This window comes from Myripristis murdjan, chromosome 22 (assembly GCF_902150065.1).
Source record: "Myripristis murdjan chromosome 22, fMyrMur1.1, whole genome shotgun sequence".
In the NCBI taxonomy this organism is placed as follows: Eukaryota; Metazoa; Chordata; class Actinopteri; order Holocentriformes; family Holocentridae; genus Myripristis; species Myripristis murdjan.
In genome coordinates, this window is record NC_044001.1 from 7,010,140 (window position 1) to 7,035,198 (window position 25,059).

Genomic DNA, 25,059 nt, shown 5'->3' on the forward strand with positions numbered 1-25,059 from the left:
TGCAATTTGGCTTGAATCGGTTGTGTAACTTTGCACTTTGCAGTCATCCTTACTTCCGATCGAGTTAACAAATAGCCCAACCAGCAGACAAAAGAAAGGAACCCAGGTACGTGGAAAGCATTCCTCAAGTGAGTAAGCGGCTCGGCAGCTGCAGTGAATACTACGGCCCCCATTTGAATTCATGCTGGCAGGACCAGTTTGGTTGGCTGATGCGTGATGTCAGTGCGACCTGCCTTGCCTCATGTGGACTCGTATTACTGTCTGACTCAAGCTCCTTTTTTGGAGGTGAATGGAGAGTAGTTTCTGGAAGATCATTGTGTTTCCTAGACGGTACACTCTAATAAATGGTGTGTGGTCACCGAATATAATTTTTTTTTTTTATTCTTAGCATGTCTCAGGAATCTGTCTGAGTAGTTTTCCTGTGTTCTGGCTTACAGGTGAGGCAAATGGGGAAATAGTGTGTGTGTGTGTGTGTGTGTGTGTGTGTCTTGGCCAGGTCAGAGGAGCAGCGTTGTGCTCGCATGTCTGTTCGCTCTGCAGGAAGTTCCCGTTTCACTCCATACTCTCAACACTCCTGCTGCTAGACAAATACTGCTACCACACACTGCACACACACACACACACAGCAACTAACCCTGACCATAGTCCTTTTTACCAGTAATGTTATTGGGGTGAAAAGGCTCTGTTATTGACAATGTGTTGGTGCAGCAGATAGCACCAGGGAGTGATATTGATTCCTCTCATAGTTTTTTTTTTTCCATGTAATCTCTTTTCCCTCTCTCTATCACCATCACCCTTGACTTTTGGCTCATTATCTCTCTCTTATGCTCTTGCGCTCTTTCATTCATTCTCTCTTGCTCCCCTCATTGGTTTGTCCTTTCTCACATTGACCTCTCGTGTTTGTCTCTCTCTGCTTCTCTGCCTTTATTTCTGTGTGTTGCCCTCTGAGCCTCATTTTTCCCATGTGCCTTTGTTTGTCCACATCTGCGTGACGCGCGTTGTCAAGCGCATGTGTGTGATGTGTCGCAGTTTGTCAGAGGGGTTGTTTGTGTGAATGGCAGAAGCCAGCAGTGTGGTGTGTAAGGCCCCGGTAGAATACATTTGCCCCGCAGCCGTCTCCAGATGAGGATGATGATGACAGGGAGAGCAGCGAAGAGTGACAGACTTTCATCACTCAGTGAACACAGTGAACACACATACTGACACTGGTTCACACTCAGGGCTTTCCTTGCCTCCTCAGGCACTTTGTGGCCAACTAAATAAAAACACGAGAGGTATTGTTAGTGTAATTTGTGCGTTGTTTTTTTGTCAGATAAAAGAAAAGTGTGGAAAAAGCACCTGAAAAAGCAAATAGGTGTACGGCATTCTCCATTTTTTTTCTGGAGCAGTTTTTTTTTTTCGCTTTACTGTTGAGCTGGGAAATATATCAACATTATATTGATTCATTTTGAATATTGTAATATCATAATACGGTGTAAGTGTGGTTTCTTTGAGGTTTTAAAGGCTGCCTAACAGTAAAGGGTGCAGTTTTCTGTTATTTGTCTCTATCTGATTGGTTATCATATTCACATTACTAATGACCGGTTATCACTAATCTCCTTGAGTAAATATTTTGTTAAAGCACCAATAGGTGTGCAACAATATGGTCACAATAATGATATTGAGGTATTTTGTCAAAAATATTGTGATAGTAATTTTTTTTCCATTTTTCCCATTCCATCTTTACTAGAAAATTTGCTGTGTGAATTACTGGGTTTTGTTTGATTATGGCTAAAACGAAAACCCTGTTTATTAGGCCAGATTTTGCAGACCTGACCGGTAATTTGCCTGTTAATGATAATCTTAATGGTGTGAAGAACAAAATTATTATAGTTCTTATATCAACATCTTCAGTCTTTTCAACAATAGTGGACATACACAATGAAATGATTCCATATCACTACAAAGAACGGAGTTACATTTTTTTAATGATACATTTTCCCCAGCTCAGTATCAATAACAGCACACAGGCAGTGGCCCTGCAGCTAAAATATTCATCCTCGAGCTGTCCCAAGTAATCACCACCCCTGCAGGATATTGGGGAGTCCCTGTAACCACCACTGACAGCTCTATTTAACTCTCCCTTCCCATATCAGCACCACACATACGACAGTAAAATTAGCCCCATGCAGCTTAATTCTACCTGGATTTGAAACTCATTTGGGGAGCAGGTTAATTTCCTCTGATCGCGCCTTCATTTTTCCTCATTTGTGGTTTTCCTTTGATGACTAAACTGACTCGCTTTCTCGTTGAATGTGTGATGCTATGAGGATGGCTACCCTCTGCAGGAAAATGTTACGCTGAGCGTTTTCCTGTTGCTGACAAGTCAGTGATGTTGTTGCCGCTCACTGCCCCAAATTCATAGCTTCTTTGAAGGGCCAAAGCTGTTTGGCAGCCGCAGAGAGGACATCTTCTCTGGGTGCCTTAACAGAAGGGCAGAGACGAGGATGAGAGGACTGCAAGGGAGGTTAGAGAGGAGGGGAGGGGGGGGTAAAGAGGGGGTGACTGATGTCTCGCCATGGAGGAAACAAATATGTCTTCGCTGTTGGATGAAGGGGAAGAAACACATGGAGCAGCTGTTTTAGGTCAGCTCCGGGTTAAGTGTAACAGATACTACAACACTACAACACTCATGCTTCTCAAAATTGGCTCAAGGACCAACAGGAGCCCTATAGAGATTCCCACGGGGTCTCAAGTAAACTAGATGGCACTCAGCAGAGCACACAACTCCACTAGCGCTATGTATGTAATTGTTACAATATGCCAGTTCCACAGGTTGGATATTCTGATATCAGGAGATGCACATATTTTCCTAACTGGTCTCTAGCCACTTTGAAACGTCTTTATTATTGCCACACCACACAGCCAGTTAGCACTACATTTATTCAGTGGGCATTAGCACTTCGAATAACTGGAAATGTAGTTATGTCTAAACCAGAGCGTTTGATTGGACCAATAATCGAACATGTGCCTCTTCTTATTTCTCCCAATAGGCTCACAAAGTGTGATGGTGTTAGCTGAATCTGTTCAGAAGTTATATGTGTTTTTATAATAAACCACAGCAGTAGTCAGTTCTTTGTTTGCCTTAAGCCATCCGTCTGCTGGAAATCCATTCATAACATCTTGAGATATCCTGTTAATAAAGAAAGAGACAGAATGGGGAAAACAAGAGTCAAGTCATTTTGGTTGGTGGTCCAAGGTTTCACCCCACCGCTACACAGACTAACCAAAGATGCATTATTATTACATCCTTGCTTTATTGCTGTTTTTTTTTCTTGCTTTTTATGGTGGTTCACTTCCATGAATATTACACCATTTTCTGAAAGTCCTTGAATTAATGGTGTGAATAAATCTGAGATTGTCAGCATTTTACCCCGAGGGGGCAGAGGGGAATACCAGGGTCTCTGTGTGTGTCAGCAGTGATGGAGATGATTGAAACCCCAGCTGTAGACAATTGCTCCACTGCAGTTTAATCAGATATGACGGTGCAGAAGAAGATCTGAGGGCTAGCCGCGAGGTCTCTCTTGTTCATTGCAGAGTATTGAGCCAGCACATGCTGTGTCTGAAACTGCCACAGACAGCCTGAGTACGTCACCCAACCACCGGTAACGTCAACCTGTTTTTTTTTTGTTTTTGTTTTTTCCCCGTTTCTGAATCAGCAGCTCTACAGGAAGTGCAGTCTGGTGCCTGCCTATTTGTACTTGCCTGCTCTGCATGTTAACAGGCTCGCACCGAGACAACCAGACCTGTTTGACTTGACAGAACACTACATCTGTCTGAACAGTGCTGGGTATGATAGGACAGGATAAGCTGTTCCCTGGGGAAATGGCCAGACATGTTGTGGTTAAATCTTGAGCATAGCAAGGTTCCTGCTTGACATTTTACGTTTGTTTCGAGGTGTGATGTTTCTCCCTTACAAATTAGTCATTTTCTCTGTTTGTTTGTGTGTTACTTTTTAATCATCAGACTTAATGACTGTTCTTTTGTTTTGTTTTGTTTCTTCTTTTTCTTTTTGCTTGTCTGGAGATAAAATAAAACTGCAGTAGCGCCGTGTAGAAAATGCCTTCCAACAATAAATTCATCCTGCTCAGAAAATATAGATGAAACAGAGATTTATAGTACGGATGACATTTGTTTATTATTTGAGATGCCACATCATATGTAGCCGTAAACCTGCTGTCATTTGACAAATGAAATTTACTCGTGAAGTTAAATCTTGACTGTGTATCAGTCATATTTCTCAGTCACTATCAGAATACATGATCTTGAGCAGTAGCAGTAGAAGTTTTTTTTTTTTTTTTTGCTTGCCTGCCCTGCAGAGAGGTCAGAGGGCAGGGTCTCTTACAGAACAGCATCCCTGGCAGGTAGGGGCTCAGTGTCCTTCTCGAGTGCTCTTTTTGTTCCACCAGGGGCTGGTGCTGGACCTTGTGGCAGACTGAACGGTTTTGAGCATTTTGACAACAAAAACACTGGTGCTTGAACTAGGAAATTGGCTCCAGGGCCGATTTTGGTGGCTCCATAACCTTGCTGGCCTGGAATAAAAAAACAACAATGATGTAAAAGGCCAGAGGGCAGGTTAATGTTAGTCTTTACACTAGTTGAGCCAGCATTAAAAAAAGAAAGGAAAAAAAAACAGCAGCAGCAACAACAAAGCTCTTCTAAAGATCTTATCACAAGAAAAAAGTGAAATAACTCCCAAGATAATCTGTCAAATATACCAACACTTTACTGGCAATATACTGCAGTAGAGAAATCAGGAGAGAGTTGGAAAGTTCACAAAGGAAATTGAAGGTATATGAGGAAATTAGAGGTGAGTGTTAGAGAGCCACAAGCCTATTATTTGAACTACGGACCAAATAATAAGTTGAAAAAATGAAAGATTTATACAGGGACGGCAAGCTAGAACACAACAAAAGCAGTGCTGGACGATTCCCTAGAGCTTTCAGAGTGGGGTCTTCTAGAGGCTCCTGAGCAAAACGAGGAATAGTTGAAATGCTTGTGGAAGGCAGGTACCATTCACAAGCATTTCATCACAAGAAATCAGACTATTTTTTTGCTTATTTGTTAATCACCTTTATTCCCCATTTTTAAAAATAGAAATCAAATCAATTTGCTCACATTTCCAAAGGTTAACATCACTGTAATTTCACTAAAATATCACCAGAAACTGTTAAAATACACAAAAACGTGATTATTTTTTTTTTAACATTACGCTTTAATCTCACCACTATGAAAGTCAGTGTTTAAGTACAACATCAGAACAATTTAATAGTACTGAAAACAAACCAAAACATCTTTTCATATCAGGTTCCATATGCTGAAATCACTGCAATGGGGGGTCTGAGGGGGTCTGCTGAAGTCAACTTGTGGGTGCAGAACATGAAAAAAATGTTAAAGTCCCTACCCAAGAGAATGCCTACATCTGTGTTTGTGATGCTGGCCTGTTTAGCCAGTTTAAATGCAGCCTGGTGATTAGAGGGAATCCAGTTGAGCAACGGCCCGGCGCCAACATCGTGTTAGTTTTAAAAAAAAAAAAAAAAAAAGGTAAAGGCACTTCAGCAGGTCAGATGTTAGCTGACATTGGGGGTTTTAACCCAAGTCCTCTGACTGTGGAACAGTCTCGCTGCCTACTCACTAATCTGCCATAATGGCTCATGCTCTAGCAAATTCATAAAGTGTAAAATACCAGGATTGCTGATCTAGGACTATTCTTCTAGTTTTTAATGAACAGGGTACCCATGGCTCACTTTTTTTTTAAAACTATTTAATTTTTGATGAATAAGAATACACACCAGGGACTTGAGCTGTGACCCTGGATCAACACTCAACAACAATATTTGGCAACGTGTTTTTTTTTTTTTTTTTTTTTTGGGAGTCAACCGTGACTAGGATTAATAGATCATGTATTAACAGCGCCATGCTGAGACCTGGTGAATATGTAACAGCAGCTGTGTTTCCTCAAGTCTGTGAAAGAGTCGCTGTCGTATTGTCTTCCCCTTGGTTCGTCCACCTTGGCATGGCTCCTCCAGTGGCACTTTGTTTTCTTCCCCCGAGAACACCAGAGTGTAATAAAAGAGCCATTATAGCTGTGGGGCCTTGAGAAGCTGAAGTCATCTCTCTCATTTGTGTGTGTTGCTCTTGAGTGTGTATATTTGAGTGTGTTTGTATTTCTGGCCATATGAGCAGGTGTGGGTGTCTGTGACTTTGACTGTGCTCTGTTTGTGTGTTCTCTTTTGTCTGTGTGTGTGTCTGCGTGTGTGTGTGTAGATAATGCAAGTGATGTCAAGGGAAAAAAGTAAACATGGTTTCTATGAGTAGCTTTTTGGCTCCAAGGTTTACACAAAGTTTCCCAGTAGAGTTCACTTCTAGAGTCAAGGGCATTGTGCAGGCAGCCACCGTGAGTGATGGCCTCTGAGGAGATTAAGCCCCTGTCCCACAGTCTGAACAACGCTGATGTCTCCCGAGGAAGAAACGCTCACAAAATAGCCATTCTTCTCAGACGCAGGGTAAGGAACACGCTGGCTGCTTCAGGTCAGACAGGGTGCAAACCAACGGCCACTTTGTTAAGACATCTTCCCAGCACTGCCACATGAGTGGGTACCTATTGTGTTATCAGCGGCAGTCTGCTGTAAAGAGCGACCAGGATTGATGGAGTTGGGGCACTCAGTCCACTACATCTAACCCCTCCTAGCGGGCCAGTGCATTCAGACAGCAGCCGCACTCCACAGAAGGCCTTACACTGTTTACAGCTCTATTCATTTAATTGAAACTCCACCCCAGTTGGCAAATCATTGCCCCTGGCAACAATTTGTGAAAAAACAATCACAGAAATGCCATTTTGGGGCAAAAACAAGGGGGCATAAATCTTAAGGAAGCCCTCTCCTTGCCATGTCTCGCCCTGTCGTGGAAACCGGGCCATGCCAGGCCTATCGATTCAGACTGTGAATCATAGCCAGGGCACACCCGGGAGGGGGGGGGGGGGGGGGGGTGTATGTAGTGACAGTGATTTGCCACTCCCCGGTGCCAGTGTGCTGCCCTGGCAGTTTTAATCTGGCCTCAGTTGTTCCCCAAAGTGATTTGTAGTTCTTCATGCTGAATGGCTGGTTGACTTGCTGCTGGGCCGGGCCCCCTGCTGCCACACCTGTCTGCTCCTAGACACAAATAAGCACAGGCACATAGATACTTGCCATTACACACCCACATACACCCAGCATAGATACAGATGGATAGATGCTCACACACACACACACACACACACAATGAGTGCTGGATGGAGACATGCAGCTCATTATCCCTTCAGCAGCAGTTAAAACCTTATTTTCTTTCTCTGCCTGAACCCTAACTCCACTCAGTCATGCAGCATGCTCAGGAAACGGGGGTCATCCACTCTGACAGGGGGCAGGGAGCACATTGAAGGACTCGGCAGTGATTCAGTGGGAGGGGGCAGAGCAAGCCCTGCAAACAGTAGCAAGCGTTTCTATTCCCACCGTTTCCTTCCTCTTTGGAGCACCACCCATTTGTACCGAGTCCTCATCTTTTTCTCCCTGGCTCTCTTCCTCTGCCTGCTGTCAGTCTAGTAGTCAGCTTTTCAGTAATTGAAAAACTGGTTCGTTTTCCAGCTGACAAACATGTTTTTTGATATTGTGTAATGTATTCTCAGATGTTCCGCTTGTCTCTAAGGCTGTTAAAGATTTTCTACATGTACGAGACGGTTAACAGCTTGGTAGAATAAGTCAAGTCGCAGGTAGAAAAAACACAGTTTATTACCTGTTGTTTGCACTCCCTTGATGCTGCATCCATCTTTGCCCCACGGTCTTTAGCATGACAAACTCTTCAGGGTGTCATCTATCTGTGCACCAATGTCACCAAGGCACATTCCTGCACATGGCAAATAAAATGATTGTGATTATTGCGGGGACAGTGGTTGCGTAAAGTACTGAGATCATTGAAGCACAGAGAGGGCGGTCCTGAGCTGGAGCAGCTGTCGATGAGTTAGACTTGTTTACTGACAGTCTGTCTCTCCACCAGCTTTGGCAAGCTGCTGCTACTGCTGTTTTGTTGTTGTTATGTTTTTTTTTTCTCTTTCCTCACCAGTGTTTCTGTGTTGTTCAGCCTTCTGAAGTCAATTATGGTAATTGGCTGTAATGAAGAGGGGAGTGATGCTGACGCTTAGGTAACAGCTATATTTGCAAAAGCAAATTGCTGTCAGGTGAAAACTGTGTGTATCTCAAAATTTCAACACTTAGGCTCATGAAACCCTTTCAGAAGCGACGTTAGAATGTCAAAAAGTTTATTGCAACCACTGACATAATAAGGCTGCTTTTCTTATTCATACGTTGAGATTTTGCAGATGTAGCATTTTGACCTGACAGCTGGAAAATGTGAGAATTGTATAGTCTAATTTATCTTCTTATCACAAAGTCAGTATTGTTCCCTTTTATTTAGCGGTGTGTTATTTTTTCCATCAATAAAAGTCCAGTGTTTCCAGTGGCGATATATCATGTTGATGCTAGGGAGAGTCTGTGCATGAAGCATGAGACCAGGAGACAAATTCTTTCATCCACCAGTCATAGCAGCTGAGGTTCATCAGTCATTTTTACTTTCAAGCTATTCCGCGGTGTTTAGGGATCCAAACCAGACTGTTGTATTCGATAGTCTGATTTAGGCGGGAACTGAGCCTGTAATGAGAAGGTTGGTTTTGCTCTGATGGGGGTGCCTGCCCCCATCAGAGCAGTTATTCCTTCTGAAGAGTGGACTGGATCAAATGCCATCCGTTCCATTCACATTACCGTGTGTTAATCAGTGAGGTGCAAAATAAGATTGGATAAAAAATTGTCTAGGCCTAGCTTGCTGGGGTATGATTAAAAAACATTTTTTAAGATAATTTTGAAGCTGTTTCTGTGGATAGCATGCAGTGCAGTGTCATAGAAAAGATGCTAGGTAAGGTGGACAACACACAACAAAGGTTTTCCGAGGTTTTCTTGGGAGTTAGTTTTTCCTTTGAATTGGATTTGTCGTGATTCTGTCGTTCAGTGCCGATGGTTGTCTGTAGAAAGAGATGAAGTGCTGCACGACGTTTTTGCTCTCGTTTAGCACTGGAATTTTATCGTGTCGACCGCTGTCACGCAGCGTGATTGGATAGTTTGTTTCCATGGTGATGCTCACAATGTCCTTGCTTGAAAACATGAACAGTCGATCAGGGTCAGCTGTTTTGTCATGCGCTGCCATGTTTGCGGAGGTGGTAAACAAACCCCAGCAGCAACTTACCAACTGTGAACACGACAGATCCCATTGCTTCACCAAGGTACGGATGTGAGCCGTCTTTTGTCAACTTTCAAGAGTGTCAAGCAACCGAGCGTAAGTGAAGCTCGAGTCCACTGGACCGCAAGGATGCCCCAGTAAAGAAGCGTGTTTTGGAAGGGGGCAGCTGGACTGTGATGTGCCTAGAACCAGTTCTGTAGACTCAGCTCTTATCACTCTACCAGCTCCTGCCGGACCAGTCATAACCTCCCGACCTTTGACCCCGATTCCATGCTTTCCCTGGTTACTGTAGTCATCTGAGCGTTTCTGTTGGTGTGCCCGGCTTGGCTGCCCTTTTTATGCAATGCACACTCTTTCATCCAGATTTCCGCTTTTTTTTTTTTTTTTTTAAAACATAAGCATGCCAAGCCACAATCCGGGGCCTGGAAAATTGGATTACCACGGTAACAGCATTTTTCAAATTCTGTGTTCGTATGGCTGTTTGGGAGCAGAACGGAGGCGCTATCACCTCAAGTCGGCCGTCTCCCCGATAACACGAGTCAGCCAGGCACGTTTCGCATTACAGATTGCTGGCCCTATTGATTGACTCGCTCCTATCTCATTGTTGCTCTCCAACTATCAACTCAGCCCAAACAGAGAGAACGTTGTGGGATGCCCCGAATAGAAGAGCATAAAATAAGATGAAGAATATTGGCTGGCACGGTGGTGGGGCAAGTCATGAAAGGGGACAGTGGGGCCCTTTTCCCTTGAATCACTGCCCATTTCCCCCCTCTCTCTCTCTCATCCTCTCTTTCTCTCACACTCCCTTGCTCTCCCGCCCCCTTCCTCCCTCTCTCTCTCCTCTTTGAAACACCACTGCTGTACTCATCCCTAGGATCCTTCTGCAGGGATTAATCAGTTTTCCATTCCTGGAGAGATTATTCAAATACTGTTACATCTACAGCCAGCAGCGGCACACCCTCCCTTCCTCCATCCAATCCCAGCAGCGCAACGCCTGCTGAGGGAGAAGTCTCACTCTTTTTCCCTCTGCTTTGCTCTCGGAGTCTCTGTCGCTGTCTGTCTGCCCCTCTCTCTCCTTTTTAATGTCTTTCTCAGTGTATTTCTGTTGCTCTCCATTTCAGTCTTTGTCCGTCAGTGTATTTCTTCTCCACCTTGCGCTGCTTCTCTCCCTCTGGTTTTTTGTTCTGTCACACTGCGCCTCTGTGATTACCACCCGTGTTGACTGTGTGTGCGTTTATGCCCATAATTGTCCAGTGAGGGAGTTGATGATACTGTTTATGTGAGAGTCTTTCGAGAGGTCCATGCGTTTTCTCATTCACTGCTGTTTTTCCCCGTGTATATAGACTCGGAGAGAGTCTAAATGGCCCTTGTGTAATTGTACTCATTAGTGCTGGCAGCAGAAAGGCCAGGGCTCCTCACGGCACCAGACTATAGGAACTGTGACAGCTCCTGCAGGGTTCAGATCCTGCTTTGCTACTCCTAAGCCCTCTACCCCCTCCCTTCCTCCCTCCCTCCCTCACTTCATCCTTCATTTGCTCCCTCTGCTGTTCGCCCAGGTAAATTAAAGTTGCATTTTGGGGTGCTGATGCAAAAAGCTGTCCTTCAAACCTGGTTTTTCTTTTGGACATATTTTTTGCTAAAACATAGTTTTAATGTTGTCTTGCATTAGCTCGTAGACCATGACAACTATAATTCACTGCACTCATGATGCAGTTCATGGTGCTGCACATTTAATGCTGCCTGTTTTGTTGTTATTTTGTAACTGGTGTACTTTAGTCACAGAAAGTTTTCTCGGCTATATAGGCCTAAAAAGTTTGGTTTCAATCCATCATGTGCCAGTCACTTTTCCCTTCTGTGGAAAACTTGCACCACTATCTTTTTTTTGCTGCTGTTCTCTCCCTTTACACATACAACCAGCATGTACAAGGGAACCCATTTATATGTTGAACTTGCTTTATTCAAATGGCTATCCCCAGAAGGGAGTATTATTGTCAGCTAATGTTGCCGAGCAAGTTCGTTAATGGTATTCCCATTAGTTTATATTAGAGTGATATTTCTACTTAAGTGCTTGGGAAAATATGAGATGCAGGGCTGGCTAAATGCTTTATCAATAAAACATCAGAAATGAAGTGCAAATCTGTGGGAAGCATTGCTGCCTCATCTCTTTTTACTCTTCCCCTTTTCTGCCGCCACCCTCCTCTTTCTCCCTCCCCCCCTTCCTTGTCTTATGCTCTTTCCCTCCCATCTTTTTTCCCCTTCCGTCCCTCCCTTGCTTTTCCGTCTTTTTGTCTCCTACCTTCCCTCCCACCTCCCTTTTCCTTCACTCCCTCATTCTGTCCCACGGCCAAGCCAACCTGCTGGTCCACAACTAAAGCCGCCTCACATGACAACCCCACCACCTCCCCAGCCCCCTTTCCTCCATCACTCTCTCCTTCCTCTCCTTCCCTTCCTCCCCTCCCAACGGCAGGCCTACATAGCCAGACATTCCCCCCTCGCTGCTCATATGCTGCTCTGCTCCCACTGGCCCAAAACTGCTGGCTGCCCATCCTGCATCTCTACACACACACACACACACACACACACACACAGTTGAGTTCGAGTTGCCTACTGGGTAAAAGGGGGAAACTGGGGAACTTTTGCTTTGCGTCCCCAGGAAGAGGTGTGACATCTTGTCAGCACCACCCACATCTGACATGCACACAAATGGAAGCTGCATATGCTTGCGTGAATGCATCATTCACAACACCAAACGCATCGAACACACACACACACACACACACACACACACCTAAATGTATGTGCTTTCACATTCATTTCCATCCATTTTTCTTTCTTTTACACACTGCAAAAACAGGAGTGTGTGGGTTGTACGCTGGCAGAAGGACAAGTGTTAAGTGTTTTAGGAGGTGAGTTTACTAAGGCGATGTGAGAGGAGGTAAAAACCCATGGCGCAATAACTGGCCAGCAGAAGCCTTTAGGGTTGAAGAGTGAATACCCTCACGACTAATAGGCATCAGCCTCACTGTGTTCCTGGGGTAGATTCAAAGAGACGTCTTTGAAAATGACATCTCCTGTCAGGAAACACTGATGTTTTTTTTTTTTTTTTTTTTTTTTTGTCTACTGGCCTCTCAGTGGCTACTTCATCCCAGAATTCACCAGTAACTATTTGGGATGTTTTTCACAGTCACATCTCAATGAAAGAAAAAAAAAAACTGCTGTTAAAGATGAAAGAAATGTAAAAAAAAGAAGAAAGTCAAGTAAATGCTCACATATGGAAATGGAGCACTGGGCTGAGACTCATTGTGTAAATGAATCTTTGAGGGAAAATGGTAGAGTCTGAACAATTTTGACAAATAGGGGATGAAGTGAAAGATAACATGACTGGGGTAGGAAATTCATTTTTTCATCCACAGGCCAAATAGAATGGTCAGGTTTTATCAGCTTCTTTCATTATTATGCTGTTAGAGCAGTATCTCTAATTAATGGTTGATTACCTGCTGAAAGTATGTATGTAGAGAAAGTAAGGTTTGTCAAATTGTGACACAAAAAAAGATTGCTTTCCTTAGCGTAAATCTCATTGTTGAACATAATATAAAATGACTGGTTTTCTTCAAGATGTGTCTAAAAAAAAACAGCTATTATTTTTAATGGTGGTGGCATACTGACAATTGGTCTCTTGCCTTTTAAACATGCATTTGTTACAGCAGAGAAGAAGAGGTGCGGCATACACTTGTGTGAGCAGAAGAATCTGTGTTTTCATTTCCTCCTCTTCACTCTGCAGGCTGGAGGCAGGCTGCCTGTCACTGGCACTGCAGTGAGCCCAAACATGATATGACCTAAATAAACGAATGTGGAGAGAGAGAGAGAGAGAGACAGAGAGAGAGAGAGACAGAGAGAGATATGAAGCAGTATTTCTCCCTTGTTGCTCAGTTGTCTTGTTTTCAAACACTTCAGTTTTTCACTCACTCCTTTGCGGGCTACTACCTGTGCATGTGTATGTGCACAGACAGATGTGTACACACACACACACACACACACACTAATATACACACTGTAGACAGCCAGGGTGTGTTTATAACCTGACACCTGCAGGGGTCTTTGGCTCCGATTACAGTTATGCACACATGCGCTCGCCGGCATTATGCCCCATTAGTCTTGGTCTGTCTGATTTTCAGACAGTGCACCCTGTGATTACACCTTTATCTGTGGCCGAAGGGGCTGTGGTTGTATTTCTGAGTGATAACGTGGACTAACGTGAAAGAAAAACCAAGTGCTGCCCGTATCATGTAAAAAAAAAAACAGAGTTGCTAGTGCAAAACATAGGAACATGGTGGGAAACAAACACCAGTCACAGCCAAAATTTGCTGGCGTTTGACTCTTGGCTGGGAAAACTTACCCATACTGCTATTTCGGCCAGGTGACCAACCATTTTTGAGGTCTTATTCTGCTCAAAAAATCTAATTAGGTTGTTAGGTAGTGGAAACGGCGAGTGAATTTTGGAACTGAATAAAGTTTCCTGTCTTTTGTGAGAGCATTTGGTCATCGGCTGAGGCTTTTTGAATAGATAGCAGGTAAATATGCCTCTGTGCCCGGCAGAGTCGCGCTCCTGTGATGGTCCGTGACGCCGCTGTCCACTCCTGGTTCCTCCTTTAGTGACCGTAGGAGGTTTGATGTGTGTGTGTGTGTGTGTGTGTGTGTGTCCGTCCATGGCCTGGTCTGGGCTGAAAGCTTCATTGTGTGCTTCCAACAGAGCCGCAGCCTGGCAGAGACAGATAAGAGAGCCTCACCTCAGACAGACTTTCTACCCCTAGCCATTACCAACTCACAGGGAAGGTTTCATTATGCAAGCAGGCTGCTCATCCATATACAGGGATGTCACTTTTCTGGATAAATCTGAAATTCTGTTTTTTTTTTTTTTTCCCTGACCTCAAATGTGACCCAAGTAAAACATGAAAATCAATATAAAAAGGGGTGTATGGGGTAGCTTCCCAAGTGGAATTTGTAATGGAGATGACTTGATGATGGAGGAACATGTAATTATTTTTCTTTTCTAAATAACAACAGTTTAAAGTCTTGCTTAATGTGATTGCCATGATTATGTAGTTGATCATGTACTTTCATTCGTTTCACAATTGAAAAATTACTTGAGGGCAATTTTACATGATATTTTTACTCCCCACCATGTATAATCCCTAGGAGCGTGAAACATAGTGAGCATTTTATTTCATTCCCTTGGAAGTCAACTTTTAAAATGAAGATGATAAACCACACCAAGCCAGTTTTATTCCTTAATTCGCCTAGGTAATAACTGAGATTACCAGTGCTGATCACACTGTCTAGTGAAATAACGGAGCTATAATCTTGAAAATGATGTGGCTATAATCTTGAGGTCCCAGTGTGTGTAGCAGGTAAAGGGTATATCGCTTCTCTGTGTAACAGTAGAAGCCGCAGCAGGCTGCCCCGGCTGCCCTCTGCCTCCTTTTAATCAGGCTGCCATGACTCAAAAGCATGCAGAGGCTCAGGCTCTCACATCTCTCCTTTAGTGCCGGAGAGACAAATACTGTGTTGCTACACTGATGTCAGTGATCGTAGCTTTCCTATTTAAAGTCTCCATACAGCTCTTACAGCTCTGTCCTCTGGCACACTTACACTGAACAGCCATCTGTGTCAAACTTCCTGTCCATTATTCTCTGCCCTCCCCTTTCTAATCCTTAGTTTTCTTCTTTTTTTATATGAAACTCTGGAAGCTGACTTATTTACATGTTGACATACGACTGATTTGAATTAGTGAATTTCCCAGAGTTGCAATTTAAATTTGTTTTTACTTTATATTTTTTGGTGTTGTTTAATCTCCATATCTTTCCACTGCTGCACCTTTTTATTATGCTGCTGACAACAGCCCAGGTTTCACCCTCGGTTTAATGAATACGTTGTCTCCCTCTCTGCTCACAGGGGGTTCAGCGATGAATAAGCTACGGCAGAGCTTCCGCCGGAAGAAAGATGTGTACGTGCCGGAGTCGAGCCGGCCGCACCAGTGGCAGACAGACGAGGAGGCGGTCCGCAGTGGCAAATGCAGCTTTGCCGTCAAGGTGACTACTGCCTCTCTCTCCCTCACGCACACCCCTGCACGTACACAGCCCTCACACACACACACTGTCGCATGCACAAAGCACACGCACATGCTCACTCACTCAAGCACAGTGCTGGGCTAACCTCACTGTTGGCACGCTGGTACCTCTTTGTGGAACTCGCGCACCGCCTGGCTCCCCAAGGACGCTGCTTGTGATTAATCATAAGCACTGAGAGACCGTGAGTGCAGCTTTTATGTAGGTTGCACGATAATGTGCTGTACCAGGCTGCTGCCCATCCAAACCTGCAGAGTGATCCATACCGATTTCTGCTTGACTTGTAGCCTGCAGGGGTAAATCAAAATACAATAAATGTACCCGGTGCCTTCTTTGCAACTCATCTACATATATTGTAATTATTTCCCACTAGCACGGCTGGGACTTAGATTTAGTGCAAGAAACACTGTCCCATACAGTAGATTATGCAGGTTCTATTATACATTTAGCTCTGATAAGCATAATGCATGAACAAATGAACAGGAACAGCCTTGACGCACTTGAGGCACACGGGAGTGAAGAGGCCTCCCTGTGTTGTGGCAACAAAAGTCTCCACTTTTGCAAACAGAAGTGCAACGGTACACTTCTCGTCACGTGGGAGCCGCCGCTCACCTTGCTCAGGACAGAGGCGGATATGAGAGCCGGCTCAAGCTGAGAGATGGTGAAGGATTTGAGAAAGTGATGTTTGACTTAGAGCAGATGGACATCATGGTGGGTCAAGGGGTGTCTGTGAGTGTGTGTGTGTGTGTGGTGGATGGCTTGTGCACAGATAGATGTGTGTGTAGATTTTATCCTGTTTGTTTCCTTTTAAGCTAGACAGGGGAAGTGAAATACAGCTGACAAAGATGAAAGCGATATTGTGGAGAAGGTGAAGGAACGTGACAGTTGGGGTTAAGACTATCATGTGATTTCCAGACCTAAGTTGGACAGATAAACTTGTGGGGTAGGGAACTGTGTGTGTGTGTGTGACAATGTTGGGGGGGAGGGTTTAGACTGTCACAAGAATCCAGATAGTCTTGATTTGGGGTGTGTGTGTGTCGGTCTATGATTTCAGGTTACATTGGTGTACGCTCCAGCCAGTGCGTGGGGTGCCCCAGATTCCAGGTCTCTTAAGGTGTCTTCTACTCATGCCTTGACCCCCCTCCCACACACACACACACACACACACACACACACACCCCTTCCACCTGCTCTCTATAAATCTCCTCCCTCCACCGCACTTGAACCCAGTTTTGTTTATAAGCAACAAGCACACTTCTTAAAACGTGGATGTGACCTCAGTTGCGTTACGTTCAGCTTTTGTTTACCGCTTTCTTCAAGGACTCACAGCGCCTTTGATCTTCCTTTTTAAATGGATTTTTGGAAATTGTTTGGCTGCTCTGGAGGTTTCGCAAAAGTTATTTGCTGATTTCTGTTTTCTGCGTTGTGAATTGATAGACCCACTTAGCTTTTTAAGCGTGTGAAAACAAAAGAGTGAAGCCAAAGATATCACTCCCTCCAGGGTTGTTAAGGATAACCACCAGAAAAACATGAATATATTTTATTGCTCAGGGCCCCTATTGAACAGTAAGTCCAAAACTGTTGTTCGCTGGTAAAAGAGTGAAAGAAGCTGGTGAATATCCGGATTTGCCAGCCGGTGGGGCCTGTAGGCAGAGAAAAATTAACTGATTTTCATCTTTTGCCTGTGGCCCTTTTGAACCCACACACCTCCCCTGTGCAGTACCTTCAACCATTTTCTTTTTTCTTTTCTTTTTTTTTTTCCCCTCCTCATTCTGCACTGGCTCTCACTGTGCCGGCGCAACCTACCATGCTACTCCTGCGTCTCCCTCCTCCCCCTCCTGCTCCTTCTCTCCCGCTCTTGGTGCCTCACAGGAACCCAGTCGTGTGTGTGTGTGTGTGTGTGTGTGTGTGTGGGTTGGATCAGTTGCAGTGAGATTATCACCGTTGCACTGAACTGGGAGAGTTGAAGGAATCGAGGAGAGAAGGGGGAGAATGTAAACTGTAAAGGGCGGCTGGGGGTTTGGGGTGCGTTCAGGGGGTGAAATGAGCCCTCAGAGTTGTGGCTTGGAACTTCCCCCCTTTTATAAATGCTGCCGTCTTGGCTCCGCACACACCCGGCCAGCCGTGTGTCACGTTCAGGTGCGTTTGATGTTACCTATGATCTAGGAAAGGATAGGAATATGGATTTCTCTCTGGCAGTCCCGTGTGGTTTTTGGTGGAATTTGAGGGAATGGTGGATTTTGACACTGGGCTCCGGCATGTTGAACACAAAACTGATTAGCCCACCATGCCACCAACAGGCCAAAACCCCCCCAAGCTTCAAGCAATGTCTCTGACACTGCTCATTACACATAAAACAACAAACAAATAAACAAATAAGCCAACAGTTACACCCTGGGTGACTGGCAGCAATCGCGGGGGACATCATCATCACAGTTGTCTAGTTTTTTTTATGTGTTGTTTGCAAGGTAAAATTGCATAGACAGACAATTATTCATCTGACTCAAGGTGCTTTTCAATGCCATGAAAATGTAAACTGATGCTTTTTTTTTTTTTTTTTTTTAGTGTGGAAACATCAGCAGAATAAGGCTGCTAACGTCCCGACATTAGGTTGGATTAGATTCATCTGTATTCATCTGTAACTGTTGGGAGATTGGGTGACGTTGTGTGTGCATGCATTTGCTTCTGTGCATTTGCATGTGCATATTGCTTATCCTAACTAAAACAGATGAGAAAGATTATTTACATGACATGAGGTGGTTTTTCTGCAGTAAATACACGGGCCTGTTTGTATGAAAATGCGGATTTTATAACTCAGGTGGAGCTTGTTTGCATGTGTGCAAGTGTGTTGTCTACAAATTGAAACGGCTCAGAATTATCATTCACATTCTGTAGAAAGACTTTGAACACCATTAATATTGTGAGTGGAAAGCAAAGGTTTGTAAGACTGCTGACAGATTTTTCCGCTGAAGTTGATGCATGGCCCATATCCTGAATTAATTCCTGGAATGCATCTGGATTACATCCAGGGGCATTTACACACACAGAGCTAACTCTAATTTATTGATATGGGTTGATACTGATCCATTTGTGAAATGTCTGCCTCTTCTATAGATAAAACCTGAATATTCAAATTCAACCATACTGTTTTCACTGTCTGGGGTTTGTTGTTCTGGCCCCTGCCCTGCTTATCGCTGCTTGCTAGTAATGTTGGTGATAAATAATCTAAAATCATCATGCTGTTCAGTGTTTCCTTTACTTAGCTGTAGTAGCCCTCCAGACCTGGAAAACTGCCCACACAGCTAGAAAAACATAAATAATATTCATCATCTTCACTCATTCCTGCAGCCTGCACAGAAACTTTACAGTGGCAGTCAGAGCGCATTTCTACAAATATGATAAATGTCGAAACAAGAGGTATTCTCAAACTGCAGCTAATCCTGGCCCACTCCAGGATTATTTCCTAGTGGAACTAATCCTGGAGTGGGCCCATTAGTAAATGTAGGGTCTCAGAGCCTGACTTAATAAATAATAGTGGTAATAATAATAATAATAATAATGATGATAAACTTTATTTGTGTAGCACTTTTCAAAACATTCCAAATTCAAAATTCAAAGTGACCCCCCACACGTAATATTGTTGTAGAGGAAATGTTGGTTGCATTTGTTTGAAGTCGCTCCAGCCGCTAAGTGCAACCGTTGCTTTCCTCAGACTGATGCTGCCAGTGAGTTACGAAGAGGACGGAGTGGGAAGCTACAACGAAGCATCTGCTGTGACAGTTCAAGTTTCCCGTGCGGTTACTCATCTCACCTCAGCCCCATCTCTTGGCTGATCCCCCTATTAGTAGCGCTCGTGCTCCCCTCTGTCCTGACTGCCCACAGCTGCCTCCTTGTATCAGTCCTGCCCTTAGGATGCACATTTGTTTGCATATGTGTGTGTGTGTGTGTGTGTGTGTACACGTGTATATGCCAGTATGCCGACGGTGTGACTCACAATTGTGACGTTGCGGTCTGAAAATAGCAATGCTCGGGGGCGGAGGGCGTCAGGCAGGGGTCAGCGTCACTCGTTGTGTGTGCTCAATAAGGAAAGGGTAAGGACTTCCTCTCCAGGACTGCACGCACAATGGCCAAGTGCCTCGCAGCGCTGACCCCCGGAGGCTGTCCCAGCAGTCAGGGCTGTGGCTCCAGAGTGACACACAGCAGGGTGTGATGCCGCTTCAAGGCTGGGAGGACGAGGGGGGGGGTAGCTCTTTCCGCTCATTCAGTTACAGTCAAACCCCCCTCACATAATAATTTCAAATAATTCCTACTGTTTGTTTTAACCTGGTTGGAGTACCAGATGGGTGGGGTTTGCGATATTTTATATTGCATATTGTTGGAAAAGGTGTGCCAGAAAGTTCAAACAAACACCGGAAAAGATTTGAAAGTCAGGTTCTCAGTGTCTGACAGCTGTACCTGACCTGAGATGGATTATGTTGTTGTGATGAGACGCACCCATGTGGGAATACAATCTGAGCCGTGTCTGGGTACCGTGGGCATTAGATCCACAGGGGCTCGTGAGCATGCTGATCATGCTGAGGGTACTGGGACTGTGGGGTAGTTTAGTTCCACTCATGTTGTCCCTAATCCTCCTCATGTGTTCACTGACTCACAGGCGCGCACACAGCATTGCATCCATGTTCGTGCCCACTTGTATTTTCCGAGGATTTATTTGTAAACTTTAAATGTTCTTAGGATTTTTAGGTTTGGTGCTAAATTTAACCATTTTTGACTGCTCAAGAATTAATAAACACGGTCATAAACTTGGAGATTTCTTTAAGAATTAACATGTTTCGGTGATTCGATTTTTCAGTGAGCATTCTGTTTTGGAAATTGCTTCAGAAAGTCCCCCTTGTTGTCAATATACCTAGGAAAATCATACATCTTCTGAATGCCCTGTGTCTCTAGTTTATGGCTGTAAAGTTTCATGAGGCTGTGATTATCCTAGAGGTCACAGGAGTTCATTTTACACAATGATGTCAAATCATAAAAAACGGTCTCACTACAATGAAATGGCTACTATTGGGGATAACATCATCACATATGAATAACATTGGGCTCACTGAATCCACAAGAGTCTCAGCTTTCCAGTCAAACCCAATTTATGCAACTCCAAGACTGTTTAGGCTCCAGTCTGCACAAATACACCATTTTACAGCTGTCTTCTGTCTCTCTCTGTCCCTGCTGCAGTACCTGGGCCACGTGGAGGTGGAGGAGTCCAGAGGCATGCACATCTGCGAGGACGCTGTGAAGCGACTGAAGACGGTAGGTTCTTGCTAGATGACCAAACTGTACTTCTAGCAACAAGGCTGACGCCGGCCTGTCCTAAGTTAGCACAGGCCGGCCTCCTTTCCTTTCTTCCTCCTTCCCTTCCCTCCATTACCTCCCTGTCTAGGATATTACCATTTTCTCATCCTACTGACTCTTATTGACATTTCTCTTATCACGGCAGCCCTCCCTCATCTTTCATCATGTGCCTTGTAGTTTTGTTGACCCTTAACGCTGCCTCGTCTGTTCCCGCCCAGTTTTCTCTGCGCACAGAGGCCTTAGTATGGCAGAAAGTGCCATTTGTCAGTGAGGGTCTCCTCCCAGCCCTCAGACAACTTCCATCCGTCCGTTCTCTCCGCCAGAGCAGATAGGCCGACATGTACTTCCTGCTCCTGTAGATTCCGGCAGAGTTACGCAAAAGAGCAAATTCCAGTGTCGGGGGCAGGGGGGGAAAGGGGGAAGCCGTGGAGCGATTGCTTTTCCATATTGTCATTTGTTTGCCAAAGGCCCCACCCAGGTCACAAACTGCTATGGATGTGGATGGATCTGTAGGCCGGGGCCCAGTGTGAGCCCTGAATGTGAACAGAGTACCAGTCTGTTCAAGAGGATTAGTGTGTCATGCCTGAGTCCCAGGACATGACTACATTTGAAACCTGTGCTGATTAACAAGAATCCTCGCTTTAAGTGTCTGGCAAGAGAGCTCAGATTCAATTTGACATGACTTAAGCCTCTTGACAGTTCAAGCATGTTTTTTCTGTTATTGTAACTTCTGTTTTGTTGGGTTTTTTTTTTTGGCTTTCGGAACATAACGTATGCCCCGTCGTCAGGGGTTTCATCCAAAGCACCTTACAGCATCGTGAGTGTGTATATTTTTAGTATGGGTGGCAGCAGAATCCAAGGCTCTCTGCTCATTGAGCTGTTGAACACCACTTGAGCTATTGAAAACCATTTGTTTGAGTATGATTAATACTGTAGCACATGCTTGAGAATAATTTCATATTTTGAGTGTAACCTAATTTTTACTCCACCATAACAGTGGTGTATTTTAAAATAACAACCAAAAGGAACTTAATGCAAATAAGACAAAAAATAATCCTAATAATTACACAAAAAACTGACGTTGGTCTTTGGTCTTTGCCTGTTGTCAAACTTTGTCCCTGCTGACTACCGTACTGTCGTAACTTTAAAACTTGTTTCCCTGCTTCCTGGATGGTGAACTTTAAAAAAAAAATGAAAGTGTGGTCTGCCCCTGAAGCTTTATTGAATGGTTCACACAGTACCTGACTGACAATAGAACTGAGCACAGCTAGGGTGGCAAAAGTGTATATTTAATATTTTGTGGGTAAAACTTAGTCTTGGCAGGTTTAGCAGCCGTTGGTGGCTGAGACCGATGGTGAAATGTGGACACCGATCATTGCATGGCACTAAGCAGACATTCAGTTGTATACTTAGTGTGCCCAGTAATAGATTCCTTTCAGTGCTGCCCCGCCCGGCTTGACCTGGGTGTTTTAAGCATTCTAAGATGATTGGTGACCTGGGCTGAACCGCTCTTGGTTTTAGCTCCTTGGCTGAGGTGCGACCTGAGACACACCTGCTGACCGATATTTTGACACCGATCTGGAGTTGCCTGACTCTGTGGTGAGGCGTTCTGCCATCTCCACACAGAGTAAACACACATACAGGCTCGCTGATGACTGCATGTACTCTAACACTCACATACACACACACGCACATATACACAGAGAGAGAGAGAGAGAGTTAGAGAACTTGCAGGCATAATTTACATACACAAAGTGGCACACCAAGCACACCTAGTGGCTAACCACTGATGCACGCACACACTCTTGTAACACAAAGGGACAATGCAACCACATAAAATACAAGTGCAACATATACTTAGTGCTCTCTTACAGCACTCACACAGAAGCACAATACACAAATGCAGACTTTCAGTCACACACACACACACACACACACACACACAATTGCACAACAGGCTCACCCAGAGGTACAACACAAGTAAAAAGGGCACAAGTGCACCCAGAGGCATAGCACGCACACGCACACACACACACACGCACACACACACACACACTCAGAGGTCACATGGTTTACACAGAGCTTTAGGCCGTGGGATCTTATTGAGTTACAGTCGTCATAACACAGAGCACAAGATAAAGCCGACTCAAACAGTCGCTGCCTCCTGTCCTCCTGCAGGCCGCAACTCTCTGACCCTCCTCGTCCTAATGATATTACCTCCTCTTTCTCCTCCATTACTCTGCTCCCTCCCTCCCTCACTGCCCGCCTGCCCAGAGGCCATGTCTGTCCAATACAAGCATATCTTTATTGATCCCTGTTTATGAGCAGGGTGGGATGTGAACCCCAGCCAAGAGCAAAATGCTGGTCAGTTCTGTCTGCCACTGTATTTGTGATGACACTTCCTGCGGCTTTGGGAGATGACCTGCCATCACTGTAAGGTCCTGTTCTCCCCTAGCAATCTGTTTGGCTGGTAGGATGGACAATTTGGGATGTACCAGCCACAATGAGAGGTGGGCAAAAACACATTAGAGGCCTGCCATGTTTATAAGCAGCCGTAATCCAGTTACTCTGTTCCAGCTAATGTCAACACCCACCAGTGCCCATGTGACTGTGCTGAACCCTGGCCCTGGACGTGGCACTTTACCTGCATGCCTGATGAGCTCACCTAACAGGAAGTGCCGGAAAACCTTCACAGTGATCCACTGTGTGACTGCCCCCTGGTGACGGTTATCCATATCAGGGCTGGACACTCACACCACACCACGGCTGTCTTCCTGGAAACACATATAAAATTCAATCAGCGAGGAGTCCCTGATACTTTCCAGTTCATCCTCATTGACTGTTCAGGAAGATAATTGTTGCCTGGCAACAAATGCAGGTCCGCCCAGTGAGCAGAATGTGGGCTAATATTGCTTAGCAACAAAATCTGCTTCCAAGAATTAATGCCTGAATCACTGAGAAACAAGGCCCCACACCCGTCTTTGCTGAATAACTGGTGTGGGCCGATGCAGGGAGGCTGGTCTCTGGAAATCAGCTAATAGCTGCACACTAAGTTAACAGTCAGCAGCATCAGCAGCTCCTGGCTCAGAGAGCTGGCGCTCTGTGGTATTAAGAGAAAAAATGTGCAAATAAATGTGTTAGTGTACTGTTTGCAAACTTTTTGCATAGTGCACAAGCAGGGGAAAGGGATTATCAGAGGCCGTGTGCTTCTGGTGTAGCTCAGGGGTTTTCAAACTTTTTCATCCTCTGGACCCCCAAGCTGTCTCTCAGTAATCCTTGACCCCCACTTGAAGTTATGCATCACACCTGTTAAATTTATCTATTTATTTATGTATTTACCAGGGTCAAGGCACATGAATCAGCATTTCAGTTTCCACATCAATGTAAAGAGTTGGCTAATGAGCTCATTTTCATCCGTAGCTCCTTGGCAGGTTAGAACAAATTAGTGACCTAATGTCACAATTGTAACACTTAAATATAATGTTAATATAACCATTTGTACATATTTTTGTGTTGTAGCAATGCCCAGTGAATTAATACTTTCAAACCAGACCAAATTCACTAGATTTTCTTTCGAAAACATAGCATATTAGCAAAGAATTACTGGAACAATTGTATATAAATGAGAAAAAAAAAAACAACCCCCCAAAAAATGGAAGAAAAAATTTAATTACAAGAAAACTTTATTCCTAATGATTAAAATGTTGTATTTAAACATCAGATCAGCCATCCTGGATCGGTGGCAGATTGTGTGTTTGAAAACTGTGAAAGCCGTCTGAATGCAGGCTGAGGCTGCTCTCAGACTCTACAAGTTATAGGTAAATTAAACTACTCCCCGTTTTGCTGGCGACCCACTAGAGGTCCCCCAAGGACCCCGGACTGAAAACCCCTTGTCTGGCTGTCCATGCACGTGTCTGCCTGCCTGTGTGTGCGTGTGTCTATGTGTGTGTGTCTGTGTGTGTGTGTGCACACTCCATTGTATTCCCAGCAGCGTTTGGGACAGTAATGGGAGTTTTCCCACAACTCTGACCCGTGACTCAGAGGGGAGGATGGAGGTGGTGGAGGAGGCTGCACTGCGGCATCATCAACCTCCAAGCTGCCCTTTCATGTTGTCATCATGATGTCATTTCCTGCTGCCATTGGCTTGCAGCCCAGGCTCGGAGGTGTATTCTATATTCTGGCGGTGGGAATGTTTTCGCTGTTGCTCAGTAGCCGGTAGTAAACATGAGCGTTTCTCCTTATAGACTGGGTGAGTCACTGTCACGGTAAAAGAATTTTGCTTGCTTTT

The 25,059-nt window shown here is 44.6% G+C and overlaps 1 protein-coding gene across 10 annotated transcripts in view; it reads left to right on the forward strand.

The window, feature by feature from the left end:
- Positions 1–25,059, forward strand: part of numb (NUMB endocytic adaptor protein) — a 44,139-nt gene that overhangs the window by 8,698 nt on the left and 10,382 nt on the right. For all 10 annotated transcript variants that reach the window (XM_030044379.1, XM_030044386.1, XM_030044381.1 and 7 more), the window contains exons 2-3: positions 15,253–15,389; positions 20,655–20,729. In XM_030044379.1, coding sequence (XP_029900239.1) covers positions 15,264–15,389; positions 20,655–20,729 — 201 coding nt within the window. In that variant the 5' untranslated portion in view covers positions 15,253–15,263. The remainder of the gene's footprint in view (positions 1–15,252; positions 15,390–20,654; positions 20,730–25,059) is intronic.